At 50.6% G+C, this 13,820-nt stretch overlaps 1 protein-coding gene across 1 annotated transcript in view; it reads left to right on the top strand.

The window, feature by feature from the left end:
* The first annotated feature begins 605 nt into the window (after nt 1–605).
* BMP7 (bone morphogenetic protein 7) overlaps nt 606–13,820 on the top strand; it is a 79,355-nt gene continuing 66,140 nt past the window's right edge. Inside the window, exon 1 of the mRNA XM_019748584.2 lies at nt 606–1,588. Coding sequence (XP_019604143.1) covers nt 1,171–1,588 — 418 coding nt within the window. The 5' untranslated portion in view covers nt 606–1,170. The remainder of the gene's footprint in view (nt 1,589–13,820) is intronic.

Below are 13,820 nucleotides of genomic sequence, written 5' to 3' on the forward strand. Positions count from 1 at the left end.
GTATGGGGATAAGGCGGGGAAGGGACTTCAGCTATGCTATTCAAGGGAAGGTCTCCGGGAGGAAGTGGTACCTGCGTGGCACCTGGAGGTGGAGGGTTGGCCAGCCCAGCACTGATGAAGGCCGTGGGGGAGGGATAAAGGGAGGGCAGAGAATCCTAGGCAGAGGGAATGGCAAGTGCAAAGACAACCTGGCGACAAGTTGGAGTGGCACGGGGGATCAGAGGCTGCAGTGAAAGGGAGGGGGCAGAGCGATAGGAGGGGCTGGGGGCACCTCCCTTGGGAAGCCTTCTCGGATGCTCGCGCCCCCTCGCATTCCCCCAGCTTCTGCCACCACGGCCCAAATCCCACGAATCCGGCTCAGGCCTCCTTCCCGGTCCGGACTGCGAGTCCCGGGAGGGGGAAGGCCGGCTCGGATTCCTCCCTCCGCATCCCTGCGGCGCCCGGCCCGGCGCTGGGCACCCTGTGGGCACTCGGTAAATATTTGTAGAGCGCACTAGAAGGAATGAATGAACCCATTGGGCGCAGCTGGGGGGAGGGCGGGGCCGAGGGCAGGTGGGAGGCCGCGGGCGCGGGAGGGGCCCCTGGAAGGCCGTCCTCCTCCTCCCCCTCGTCCTCCTCCTCCCAGGCCCCAACGCGTACCACTCTGGGGCTCCCGAGGCGGCCTCTCGTGCGATCAAGGGCTCGCAGGGCCGGGAGAGCGACCCGGGGTCCCTGCTCTCCGCCATCGGAGTTCGGAAGAGGGTGGGTCGCCTCCGCCCGAGGGCCAGAGCGCGAGAGGAGCGGGAAGAAGGAGCGCTCGCCCGCCCGCCCGCCGTCTCGCCGCCTCCCCGGCGCTCGCTCTCCGGGCTCCTAGGTTTGCTGGCTGCTCCTCCCACCCGCGCCCGCCTCCTTGCTCGCTAGCTCGCTCGTTCGAGCCGGTTTCCAAGCCCTGCGGTGCGCCAGGGAGAGTGCGGGGCGAGGGGCCCCGGGGCCAGCGCAGAGCCGGGGGCGGTGGTCCGGGCAGAGAGCAGCCGGCCGGGGAGGGGCCATGTCCGGCGCGGGCGCCGCGGGGCCCGTCTGCAGCAAGTGACCGAGCGGCGTGGACGGCTGCCTGTCCCCCTCCGCCACCTGGGCCGGCGCGGGCCCTGGGGCCGGGTGCCTGGAGCCCGGGTCGCGCGTAGAGCCGGCGCGATGCACGTGCGCTCGCTGCGCGCCGCGGCGCCCCCCAGCTTCGTGGCGCTCTGGGCGCCCCTGTTCCTGCTGCGCTCCGCCCTGGCCGACTTCAGCCTGGACAACGAGGTACACTCGAGCTTCATCCACCGGCGCCTCCGCAGCCAGGAGCGGCGGGAGATGCAGCGCGAGATCCTCTCCATCCTGGGCTTGCCCCACCGCCCGCGCCCCCACCTCCAGGGCAAGCACAACTCGGCGCCCATGTTCATGCTGGACCTGTACAACGCCATGGCGGTGGAGGAGGGCGGCGGGCCCGACGGCCAGGGCTTCTCCTACCCCTACAAGGCGGTCTTCAGCACCCAGGGCCCCCCTCTGGCCAGCCTGCAAGATAGCCACTTCCTCACCGACGCCGATATGGTCATGAGCTTCGTCAACCTCGGTGAGTGAGGGCAGGAGGAAGGGGGTGAACGTCTGGGTCAGGAGGCGCTTTGGAATAGGGAGGCGGGGGCCGCTTCTTAGGTCCAGCCCGCCCATCTTTCCACGCCGGCCCTTTGCAAAACCATAGTGCCTGGCCAATGGTCTCCTACCCCCGGTCCGAGTGGACCCCAAGCTGTGCGCGCCCTACTGTAGGGAAAGCCAGGCTAAGTTGGCCTTGTGGCGTTTGGGGGAGCGAAGGACTGGTCCGAAGGCCCCTTCGGTTTAAGTTGGCGGCCGCACCTCTGGTGAAGGAGGCGCCCAGCCGGCCGCGGCTCAGTTGAAAGCGCGGGGCTCGGTCATGTGAGCTGTGCCGGGCCGGCGCGGCCCGCGCTACCTGGATTTAAAGGGCCCTGCTCTGCGAAGCTGCCTTCCCGCCCTTTCTGGGCCCCTCTCAGCCCTGCCTAGCCCTGGCATCCCGGGCGTCGCGCCCCCTTCCCGGCCTTAGTAAGCCCTACCTGTCCGCTCGCGGTGCGCCTGCCCTAGCGTGCTGCGCGCCCTGAGCGCCTCGGGTCCCCTCTCCTGGCCGCCCCCCTCGCTCTCAACTCTCCTGGCTGGAGCTGGGGAAGAAACGTTGCCATTGCGAGCTTTCTATTTTAAATATTTAATGATAGGTCCCGGGCGGGCAGAATCCATTTTCAGCGTTTATCACATGTGGCGCGCAAACCACGGGTTTTGGCGATTGGGTGGCGCGGGATCTCGGAGACGCCGCCGGGGGCGGCTGGGGGACCCGGCTCCGAAGTGGAGCCGCGACGGCCCGGGGGACGCGAGGCTGGGGCTGCGGCGGGGGCGCGGTGGCTCTCCCTCCATCTGTGCGCGCACACTCACCAGACTTGCTCAAACTAACCCCCGGCAGCGCGCTGTAGGGCTGATGATCAAATATTTGGTTTCCGAGATAACACGCCCCGATAGCGCTGTTTCCTGAGCCGCTTTCATTCTACATGTGTAACTTGCTGCGAAAATCCGAACAGAGTCAAGACAGCAAACTTACGCCCACGGGCGCTGTGTCAACATGGAAATAATGATACTCAAGCCCCCCCGCCGAGCACAGGGGGCGTGGATGGAGGGCGCGGGGAAGCCGGGATCAACCTTAATGCTTCCCGCTCCAGATAAGGTCCCTGGAGGTCCCGGGACGCCATTGTCTGCCCTTAATAATAGCCAAAAATCAAACAGTGAAACAAGTTTCAGCGAGCAAGGGGTGGGAGGTTTAGATGCCAAAATAACTTCAAGAAAGTTTAAATTATACTAAGCAGCCTGTTAGGACGAAGCAGCTCCATATGTCCCGGTTCAGAACAATCTCCAAGATGTATGAGGTGGAAAAAAGCAAGGTGCAGATGAGTGAGGTTACATATGTGCCTGTATATCATCCCTCCCCACTGGAAGATAACACCAGGAACTGGAAATAGATTTTACTGGGGGGTAGGGCAGGCCTGGCGCTGGCGCTTAGGCAGTGGGAGCTGGGGTCTGAGCTTTCATTGCCTGCACTTTTGTCTGTGGTTTTCTGTTTTGTTTTGTTTTGTTTTTACAATGTGTATTTATGACCTATACCAGAAACTAAAGAAAAATTCCCAATACATACATATAAATAAGTAACTTAAAGCAGAGCTCTGTAGCTATCCTGAAGCCCGGGTTAATCAGGGCCCTTTCTCTGGACAGAATTTATGGTATCCTGTTCTGTTGGGTACCCATGACTACCTGTGAACACAGCAGGTCCCAGTGGCTGCCTTCAGAGCCTGGCTGGGCTCATTAAAAAGGTATTTGGAAGCCCTGGCTTCTGTGGAAGGCTCTGCAAATCCCATGCAAAAAGCACCATACTGCTCATGGACCAATAGCGGGGACAGACCTAGGGATCTCCCCCCCCCCCCCAGAGAAGGACTAAGTTGCCAAGTGGGTACCCCTGGGAATCTTAGGGCAGGGTTGTTTGCTCCCCCTTGGTGGTGGGAGCAAGCTGAGACTTGTTTGGGAAGGCCGCAGCTGGGTGGTTTTCCTCCTCTGGCTGTACACACACCTTTCAACCCCGTTAGTCCCATTTCTTTCATCTTGAAAGGACAAAGACCGGCTTGTCTGAGGCTCTTAATCAGGGCTGGCTTTGGGCTTTGTGGGACAGTCCTGACTTTCTCAGGTCTTGCTTTCTGGAACCTCACTCCAAATTAGATGGCAGAGTGGCTTTTAACAGAGTGCGCTGACCTTGTTTTCTTTCTCTCTGTCCCTAAAACGCGAGGTAATTAGTTGGGTGAAGACTTGGACTGCAGTTTGGCAAGAGTTTTCTGTAGATGCTTCTAAGGTTGACCTATTTCTGCTCAGCACAAGGATCAAATTCCTGTCCCTTCCATTCTGTCATGGTCCCAGATTTTCTCCCCAGGAGGGGCTTGGCGTTGGCAGGAGGGGCTTGGCGTGGGACTGGAGGGGCATGTGCGAGACTCTCCTAGAAGCTGAGTTTGCTCAGAAAGCTCATTTTCTCTTGGATTGCAAATCATATTAGTCTGTAACATACAAAGTTTCCTAAAGGTGCGTTTAGTCTGACACTTTACCTAAGAGTAAGAAAATGTCACTTGTGCATATCAAACCATTACTTATGATCCTCCAGGGGCCCTGGGGGGAACTTTGGGGGACTTAATGGAGATCTTGAGGGGAGGCTGACTTTCTCCACCGGCCCCTCCTCCCCCCACTGCATACCGCCACTGTCCTGAAGTGCTCGGGAGACCTCTGCCTGAATTCTGAAGGCTTTTGCAGACCTGGTGCCTTTATTCTTCCTTCTGTCTGCAGCCAAACTGGTTTTTGTTCCTATAAGTCCTTCTCGGAATTCAAGCTTTTTGCCAGGCTGAGCAGGATCTAAACTAGAGAGGGAACTGGAGGAGAATTTACGACAAAACCAGGTGCCTAGAATGAGGACTTCAGACTGCACCTTATGACAAAGACCAGCCTGTATAAGAAAGCCCCGTGTCATGCTGGCTGAGCTGCCGAACTGGAACTGAGACTCACGTCTTCCCAGCCTGGACCCCTTCAGTTCAATGGCGAGAGCTGTAAACTGGTTTGGATTAACAAGCCCCCGACTCCTCAGCGTAGGCTTAATTTTTGGAATTCAAAACAGTCTCTCCTCTCTTACATAGTGCCCAGGCATTGTGAATTCTGCAGACGGAACCCAGGGATGGCCCACACCATTCTTTCTTTGGAGAAATTCAGCAGCTTCTCTTGGAATCTTCTAAAGAAGCCGGCTGGCATTAGGAGTGTATGATGCGTGTTTATCTCTAGCCCGGGCTGTGAAGAAACCAAATTTGTTTAATCTTCAAAGCTAAATTAAAAAAGAGGGAAAGCTGGAAACCTATCACGATTGGGTTCCGCGTAGAAAAGTGGCTTTTGTGAATATAGCTGAAGAGCAGCGAGAGGCCTTGCTGTTTGACTTCTCCTTCATACCATCTGGCTGTCCTTTTTGTTGACAAGTGTTTGGCATTAAGAGCTCTCCCTTTGCCCCTTAAGAACAGGCCCTACCACTGTAGAGTATTAGAAAAAGATTCTGTTACAGTTTAAAAATTTCCTTCAGGGAGTGCTTCGAAGGGCGCATGGGCTGCAGAGTTTGCAGCTGTAACCTGGCTTGTGTTAAGATTTGGAAGGGGCCGTTCCACATTCCAGTACTCCAAGCGCCGGCCTTCACTGGTAAGCAGCCAGAGGTTAATATAGATGTCACACAGGCTTCCCCCTTCTTTCTTTTTTTCTTTCTTTCTTTCTGCAGAGTGCCTTCCCTATAGGAGTGCACCAACAGCTGTGTTTTTAGTAACCCTTTCAAAATCACTTCTTTTAAACCTCATTTTCCCACTTCTATAAATCAGAGCTCTTCTTCCCCCTTCTCCCAAGGGTGTATGTGACCCAGATTTGAACTTTTTTGATCTTCTTTGTATTTCTCTTCTGGAACCCAAGCAGTTTAAGGCTGAGCCCTGGATGCCCGCTTGGGTGGTTATTTTTGGTTTTGATTCCAGGCTTGTCATTCGGTTGGGGAGTGGCCCATCGAAGGGGTGAGGGAGATGGCCCAGATACAAATCGATTGCAGAGCAGCAGAGGAACGAGTGTCTGCATGCGTGGGGGAAAATGCTGCTTCCGGGATGCAGCTCTTGAGAGCCGCAGTTTGGGGCCTTACCTCTGTCGAGATAAACACAGCTGGCGTGCGATCCCTGACCGCCAGAATGCCTGCGATGTGTGCAAATGTCACATGTCCGCTGAACTCCGAGAGAAGTGATGACTTCATTCCAGGGAAAGTCCCATCTAAGTCGATTGATCACCGTGATCGCTTTAATATCTTTTCCCCCTTATTGGGTAAGGTCATATTTGGTCCATCGCAAGAACCAGAGTGTCCTAACACTGCCCCAGTCCCCACCCTACCCCAGCCTGCCCACCCATTTAAGCAGCTGCGTATCCTGAATGGAGAGTCCCGTGCACCAAATGGCTGGACACCTTAACTTTTCTGCAATCACTCTTCAGACCTAGCTGGGGGCTGTCGACACACTCGTTTTTTTGTTTGTTTGTTTGTTTTTGGCAAGTTGCTGCAAAGCTTCGCCTTAATGCACTCTGGCAGTGTCACCAGGGGTTGGGGCACAGGCAGGGATGTGTGGGACCTGTCATGTTATTGTCAGAAGGAATGTGAGGATTAGCCTTTAAAGCGTGGTGGTGGGGGAGCGCTGCAGCTGTGTACACTTATTATAAACGATTTAAGTCCCACTGGTAAAATCAATATATTGCATTGCATGACCCTCTGCTTTTAATTAGTTTAAATCAAATGTGCCGGTGCCATTTGCCTCCTCTCGCCTTCATGGGGTGAGGAAACACCAATATTTACATAGAAACTGTTAATTTGTGGTGAAAATGATAACACATTTAGCTTTACACACCCAAGTGGCTCCAACTTGATGGATCCCAGATCAACGCAGAGTTGCGGGGTGACGTCACCAGGGCAAGGAAGCAGAGGGGCAACATCAGGGACATTTGTCGCCCAGACCCTCGAGGCCAGATGGAGGCAGGTGGGTGTATCTGGGGGTGAAGTGCCCGAGGATGCTAGTCTTCCAAGAAACTAGCCGATTCTTTCATTGCCAGCCAGAAATGTTGAGATTCACTCACATCATCTAAAATCTTTTCTCTGAAGCATTCTTACGAAATTGTGAAGAGGACACTCGCCTTCTGGTTGTTTTGAGTCTATTCTCCCCGCCGGCTGGGTTCTTTGCACAGGCAGCTCAAGGCACTGCACTTTATTTATTCCAGAGCTTCAGATGCTTTTCTTTCCAACTGCTGAAACAGTTTACAGAGAAAGGGGGTTCTTTCACTGCAAACCACCCCATGTCCGATCACGGCTATTATGTGAATCGTCCAGTACGAGTTGTGTGTTCAGTTGCGACTGAATTGTGGGGTTTGCAGCAAATGGCATTTGACAAATAATATTTGACAGAAATGTGACTTGGTATTTCTTAATATGGAACAGATATTTCAGAGTTAACCTTCCCTGGCGAAACATTGCACGCTCCCAATGTGAAATGGCAGTGCCGTTGAATACCAGGGCTGCTGCTGTGTGTTTTCCCCTCCCCAAAGTGGAGTGTTTATGATTTGGGGGGACATTAGGAGCGCATGGAGTTTGACACTTACTTATGTGAAACTCCGAGTAGCACGTGCGATGCTGTCCTTTCAACATTTGTGTCGGAAGGCATTGTTGGGAGCCGCGCAAAGCCTTTGCTGATCCGCGTGGAGTGGATTGAATTAATGACAACTCAGAGAGCACCAGTTTTAGGGTAATTGCTTTATTGTTTTGGAGCCAGGGCGCTTATAATCCGGTTCCTGTACAAACATGTTTAACGTGTGTTAATGCATTTCCAAACCAGAGCCTCTCAGCACAACCCTGCTTTTCATTAATTGATGTCGGTAGCATGGTACAGTATTTCAAAGGGCTGGCCAAGTATAAACTGTGTTTCCAATTTCCTTCCTTTCCTGTGTTTGGAATGCCAATGTTAATTTGTTTCCATGCAGGAGCAGGGGCTGCCAACTGCGGCTTGCTCTAAAGGCTTCCCAGTGAAGGCTTCCAGCCCTCGCTGATGCTTGGAGCTGCCTGGCCAAGTCTCCTGACACTTTGCAGCTAATTCTGGATGATATATGGAGTGGGGGGTTGGGGGGCTTTACTGCCGTGTAACGGAAGTTCTCGGTGACAGCAGAGGGTGTGACTTGGCAGGGGAGAATGGCACGACATCCACAGTGATTCTCTTTAGACACAGCTTAAACCCATGTGTCTGTTTCCACTAGGGTTGCATATTAGCTGCGTGACCTTGAGCAAGTTACTGAACATCTCTCAGTTTGTGTCCTCGTTTTATAAAGCTGAGTAGTAATCCCCTCCTCCACCAATCCTCATGAAGACAAAATCACATCACGTGTGTGTGGAGCCTGGCACACAGTAGGTGCTTGATAATTGGTAGTTCTTGTTATTATGGTGGTGTCCAGACCACTATTCACCTCGGTATATGAGTCCAAATGTCAGTTTTTAAGTACTCAGTCTTATAATACTGAGATTAAGCCACCCGTGTTATTTTAAACATGTGAAGAAAATGGCGTGTTTTCCTCTTCTTTCAGAGATCAATGAAATTTGAGTGAGCACACCAAACTTATATGAAGATGAGGAGAGCATAACGTTAACGCTTTCTCTCGCTTTTAGCATCTATGGCTATTTAAAAAGTGTACTATTCAGGGAGCTGAAACTGAGTGAGGGTTATACAGGAACTCTGTACTATCTTGCAGCTTTTCTCTAAATCAAAAATTATTCCAAAATAAAGAGTTTTAATTTTGAAAAAATCACATTACTGAAATATTTCTTCCCACCCCTTTCTGGAAGATGGTCAAAGTACAAATTGTCTTTTCCTTCAAGGGAGTGACAAGCCCAAAGCATTCATTAACAGAACAGTACAACTTCCCTACTTTTTATTGGAGCAGGTGCGAGGCTGCCCCCTCCTCCCCCAGCTGCAGTTCGGCTGTGACAAAGGCCTTGTGTGGGTTCAGTGCCTTTGGAAGCCTCTGAAGACCAGAGGACTCGGAGAGGAGCCAGTCTTCAGGGCCCAAGAGGAGGGGTGGGCTTTCTTGCTCAAGGCTTCCCGTAAATTCCCTCCAGCTCTTTCTCTACTTGTTTGAAAAATCTGACCTAGCGAGTATTGAGTTTCCCTGCATCTTTGAGGTCACGTGTTATTCTCTCACATCTTTATCTCCCCAGAGTAGCTTTCAAGTTTCCATCTTTTGTTGTCTGGCTTAATTAAATTTGGCTGTGAATACAAACTTGCACTGTTTCCAACATCGAGGGCTTGCATGTTTCTAAGCACTGGAGTTAGGCCTGTACTGTCTTGTAACACCAGCCTCTCTCTCTTGCTTTCATGTACTTTGGGGAAAAAAAAAAAAATCTAAGCACTTAGCATGACAGTCAGTCTAGAATGGTCCTGTAAAGCTCCCAGGGCTCATCTGCCCAGCAACTTATCCACACACACAAAGGCAGGCGAGCTAGTCTGTGGTTTCCATGACTTGAGTTTTGGCCTTTGATAAAGGACTTTTTCTTGACTGTTTTTTCAGACATTCTTACTCTCTCGCACTGCCTCCCAGAACTCTGGTGACACAGAAGGTGCTCAGACTTTGGCTGTGAGTGTGCACGGACAAGGTGAAGACATGTCTTCTGAATGGTTTTTAATCTTGCATCCCCACAATACACTTTTGAGTACACACCCTAAATGGAAATAAATAGTAAAACTATTACTGTTTTAGGATAGTTGGTACTTTGTAAAACAAAGACTGACACAGATATTTAGGAGGTGCTACAAATAAAAATGACACAAAAATGTTATCGTGAGCTAATTACACGTTTTATCTAATTGATCGTTATTAATTGATACAAAGAGTTTGATTAATTAATGAGACAAATTTAACCAGTTTTGCTATCACTAAAATTTTCAATGTGCTGGAATTTGATCTTTCAAAATCGTGGTTCAACTGTTTGGGATCAGTGAGCGAAAGGTCTGGTCCAAAATTTTGATTATTTTGATCCTTCGTCTGTCTAGTCTGTGTAAATGGAGTTATCATGTGGTAACAAAGAACCCCACAATCTCAGTGAGTTAAAACTCAGTAGGTTTGTTGTTCTCTTAGATTAACTCTTTCGCTGTGTTAATTGATTTCAAGTTTTTTTTCCCAAATGTGTCAGAAATTCACAAAAAAACAAAAAGTTGATATTTTGACTATTTTATGCATTTAATAATAACAATTTGAGCTGCTTTGTATATAAATGACATTATTTTATGTATAAAAATTTCAGATATATTCATTCAGATGTATCTGACCATTGCGGCAAAAAGGTTAAGTTATGGCTTCACCTTGGATTGGTAGTGGGCTCTGCATACTGGCCAGGAGGTAGGGTGCTCAGATCCCCAGGCTGATGGAGCTGTCACCCTTTTGAATGTCACCAATTAGTGTGCCACAGGAGAATGACAATGTGAATTGTGCATGGGCTTTTAAAATTTCCACCTAGAAGTGACCTGGCACTTCTGCTCATGTTTCATTGGTCAGAGCTGGTCACATGGTCACACCTGAGCCAAGGTCGTAGGAGGTTCCAGTTCCACCCCTTGCTTGGAAAGGGGAGCACCAGAAAGAATCTGGGAGATGGCAGTAGTGACTGCCACACTATCTCAGGCGGAGGCCATGTCACATGATAAAGACATGGAAATACCACAAGTGAATTATTGGCCGTGTTACTAAAACAAGATCCTTATTTTTTCAGTCTCATCCTCCAGTAATGCAGAGATTGTTGTTGAAGTGCAGCTGGTAAAGTTTCACCTTCCCCAATGCCCATCAGTTCTTGAAAGTTACTTAATTGAGATTGTAGTTTTTTTTGTATCCCATTGGATCCCTCTTGCCTCCCACATACTTGTACCCCACTTTGGAGACCAGTGTTTCTAGAAGCTTCCGCGTCACTGAGATATTCACGTGGTTCAACAAGAATAACCACTTCTCTCCATTCCCACTTGTAAAACGACTCGCCTCTTTAGGACTTGTCTTTCAGCAAAAGCAAGCTTCAGCTTTAGGCTGGTTCACTACCCAGAGAATTAAGGAGCCTGCCTCTGGTCCCAGCTCAAGTGGCGCTTGTCCTGGCTGGCGTGTGTGCGGGCTCTGCAGGGCATTGCCTTGTCAGGAAGTCTTGCCGTGCATCGGAGCGCGGCTCTTTCTTCCTGGGCCTCAGAGGCACTTCCTAGTCCAGGCAGGATCTTGCATGGCTGAATCTAGAAACTGAATTCAGAGGCTCCTTCATTATCTAAATGCACCACCGAGTGAGAAGGTTGAGTTGAGATCTTCCTGTCGCAGTAATGGATTTCTGACACCTTCGTTTATCAGGCTCCCCATTGAATTCTCTCACATTCTGCAGAGCAAGTACTGCCATTCCCAGTTTGGCGACGAGGAAACTGACGGGGCCCGAACTTGCAGAGCTAGGAAGTGATGGGGTTGGCATTTGAGTCCAGCTCTTGCTGAATGTAAAACCCTCCACTTTTTCCTCCTGACCTCGTGGGGGTAGGTGAATGGGATAGCGGGCCACAAGGAGAGTCGTGTTGAGACCACCAAAACAGACGCTGAGCCCTTGATCTTGACTTTGTGGTTTGGTGCTCTGAAGAGTAAGATAGAGAGAGAAGCAGCTTACACCTTCCCTTTCGTTATCCATCGTACTTCTGATAACTGCCCTCGCCTCTGTCTCTAGGGCTTAACAATAATTGTCAGGGCAAAGGGCCCCAAGCGTCCATGGACTTGGGCTCCTATTGCACCCACACCCCCTTGATGGGAAATGCCAGAGGCAGCTAGAAATTGGTATTTTAATAGCAATACCTCAAGACACTATGGAAAAGACCATGGGGATGGTGTCTACCACATGTAGCAGAATAAAGATCGCATATGGTTTGTAATAGCATAAAATCAGCAGCAGTCTAAATGTCTGCGAGCAGGGGATTGGAGAAATAAGTTTGTAATCAGTTTATTTGTACATTTGTAATAAACCAGAAGGGAATGCGAGGACTTCTTTTTTTTATGTATCGACATAGACTCAAGACAGAATGTCAAGAGGAAGAAAGCAAGTTGTGTGGAAGTCTGTAAGGGTAGAAGCATTTGTCGGTGTGTCACACACACACACAAGGACCCCAGCAGTCCTGTGTGTGGGCTGTGGGTTCACGGCCATGTAGCAACACCAATGGGAATGGGAGCAGCCGGACTCCCACCCGTTGCCTCTGTGGAGGCAGCGAAAGGAAGGCGTTGGGAAGAAATTTTAAATAAACCCCAACTGTTCCTGTCAAATGTTCTTTCTTTTAATGGTAAGGAGTCATTGGGAAGTGCAATGTGGTGTCCTGGGTTGGCTCTGGGAACGGAATGAGGGCGTCCGTGGAAAAACTGGGGGCATCTATCTGGAAGAAGTCTGGAGTTCGGTTCACAGTAGCACGCCAGGGTTACTTTCGTAGTTTGACAAGTGTCCCGTAGTCATGGAAGATGTTATTATAACATGGAGGGAAGCTGGGCGAGGGCGCGTCGGAACTCCACACTGTCTTTGGAACTTTTCTGTAAACCTGAAGTTATCCTAAAATAAAAGGTCGATGTAGGAAACAAAGTAACCACTATATACTGACTCTTGTTAATTCTTAGTTGTGGGTACCTGGATATTGGTTCCATTTTTCTCTGCATTCTCAGGGATTACGTTTTCCCAAGCCCCAGTGAACTGGAAAACCCTCCTACTGGAGACTGGGAGAGGTGACTGTTGGTGGGGTCGCTGTTCCCAGACTTGGGCCCCTGGAGAGCCAGTCTCAGAGTGTGTTCAGGGTACCACACCCCAAAGGCCAATCATTCATCAATCTACAGACCCACTAACACGGCGGGGCTCAGCCAGCAAACCCTGCTTGGCAGCGCCCCGAGACCTTTAAAACTCTCTGCCTCTGTTCATAAGAAACCCAATATAAAGCAGTCATTCGTTTATAAGCAAGAAAGAGGGGGCAGGGGGCCCATTGTAGGTCTTTCAGTTTTCTTCTCGGTCCTGAACTTTGTAAAATGCTCCCCACCATCTTCCCCCTTCTGAGGTTCCGTTTTCTGACTGACTTGACCTAACAATTATTGAGAGAGAAGCCCTTAAAAATGGCAGTGGGGCCTCAGAACCTTCCAGGGCTAGTAAATGTTTATAGGGTGGAGGCACCATTGGTCATTTCCTTTAGGAGGAAACAATAAACGAAGCTACTTGCCTTATACCTACACAAACCCCGAGCAACTCATCATCTTAATATACTGGTGATGGGTGGGGTGGGGGGTATGGGAAAGGGGATCCAGAAATCTCTGCGTATCTTGTGACTGAAGCACCCTAGGGGCTTGGAAGTGCCTCTTGTAGGTAGGTTTAGGACAGGGGGTCCCAGCGTTGGCACTACTGACGTTTTTAGCCAGACAGTCCTCTGTGGTGGGAATGTCCTGGGCATTGCAGGATGTTGAGCAGCATTCCGGCCTCTACCCACCAGATGCCAGTGGCACCCCTCTCTAAAGTTGTGGTGGCCAAAAATGTTTCCAGACATTGCCAAATGTCCCCTGGTGGTGGTGGTGGTGGGGGGGGGCAGAATTGCCCCCAGTTGAAAACCACTGGTTTAGGGTAACTTTCCTCAAACTTGGAAATTGTTTTGAGAGCCTTTGCTTCCAACCCATCGGCCCATGGCAGCGAGTGGGGAAAGCAGCATTTCTAGACTCAGGGGTTATTAACTGTCTGAAAGGAACCCAGATTGCAATCAACACGGGAGCCCTCCCCTAGGAACACAGCTCTGCCTGCATTGCAAACACCCTGGAGACTAAACTGGAGGTCAAATCTCCCTGGGAGGGCATCATCTCCCAGGAACCTAAATATTTTTACAGTGACTTTTGCCCAGTGATACTAAAAGATTATTAAACACAGTCTTAGAACTGGTCCCATTTATTTTAATTCCACAACTTTCCTCAAGAGGAAACGGGAATAAAACCCTCTCTCTTAACTGTTCCTCTCTCTGGGCAGGTAACTTATTGGGGTGAAAGGAGAGGTGAGCAGAGAAGCTGCATTTTTCCATGTTTCACGTAGCTCAAAAGCTGCCTTTGAAGCAGGGGAACCTGGGACCAAATCCAGGCTGCTATCTGTTTTTGTACAGCCTGTGAGCAAGAATGGTTTT

The sequence above is a fragment of the Rhinolophus sinicus genome, linkage group LG13, assembly GCF_036562045.2.
Source record: "Rhinolophus sinicus isolate RSC01 linkage group LG13, ASM3656204v1, whole genome shotgun sequence".
NCBI lineage: Eukaryota > Metazoa > Chordata > Mammalia > Chiroptera > Rhinolophidae > Rhinolophus > Rhinolophus sinicus.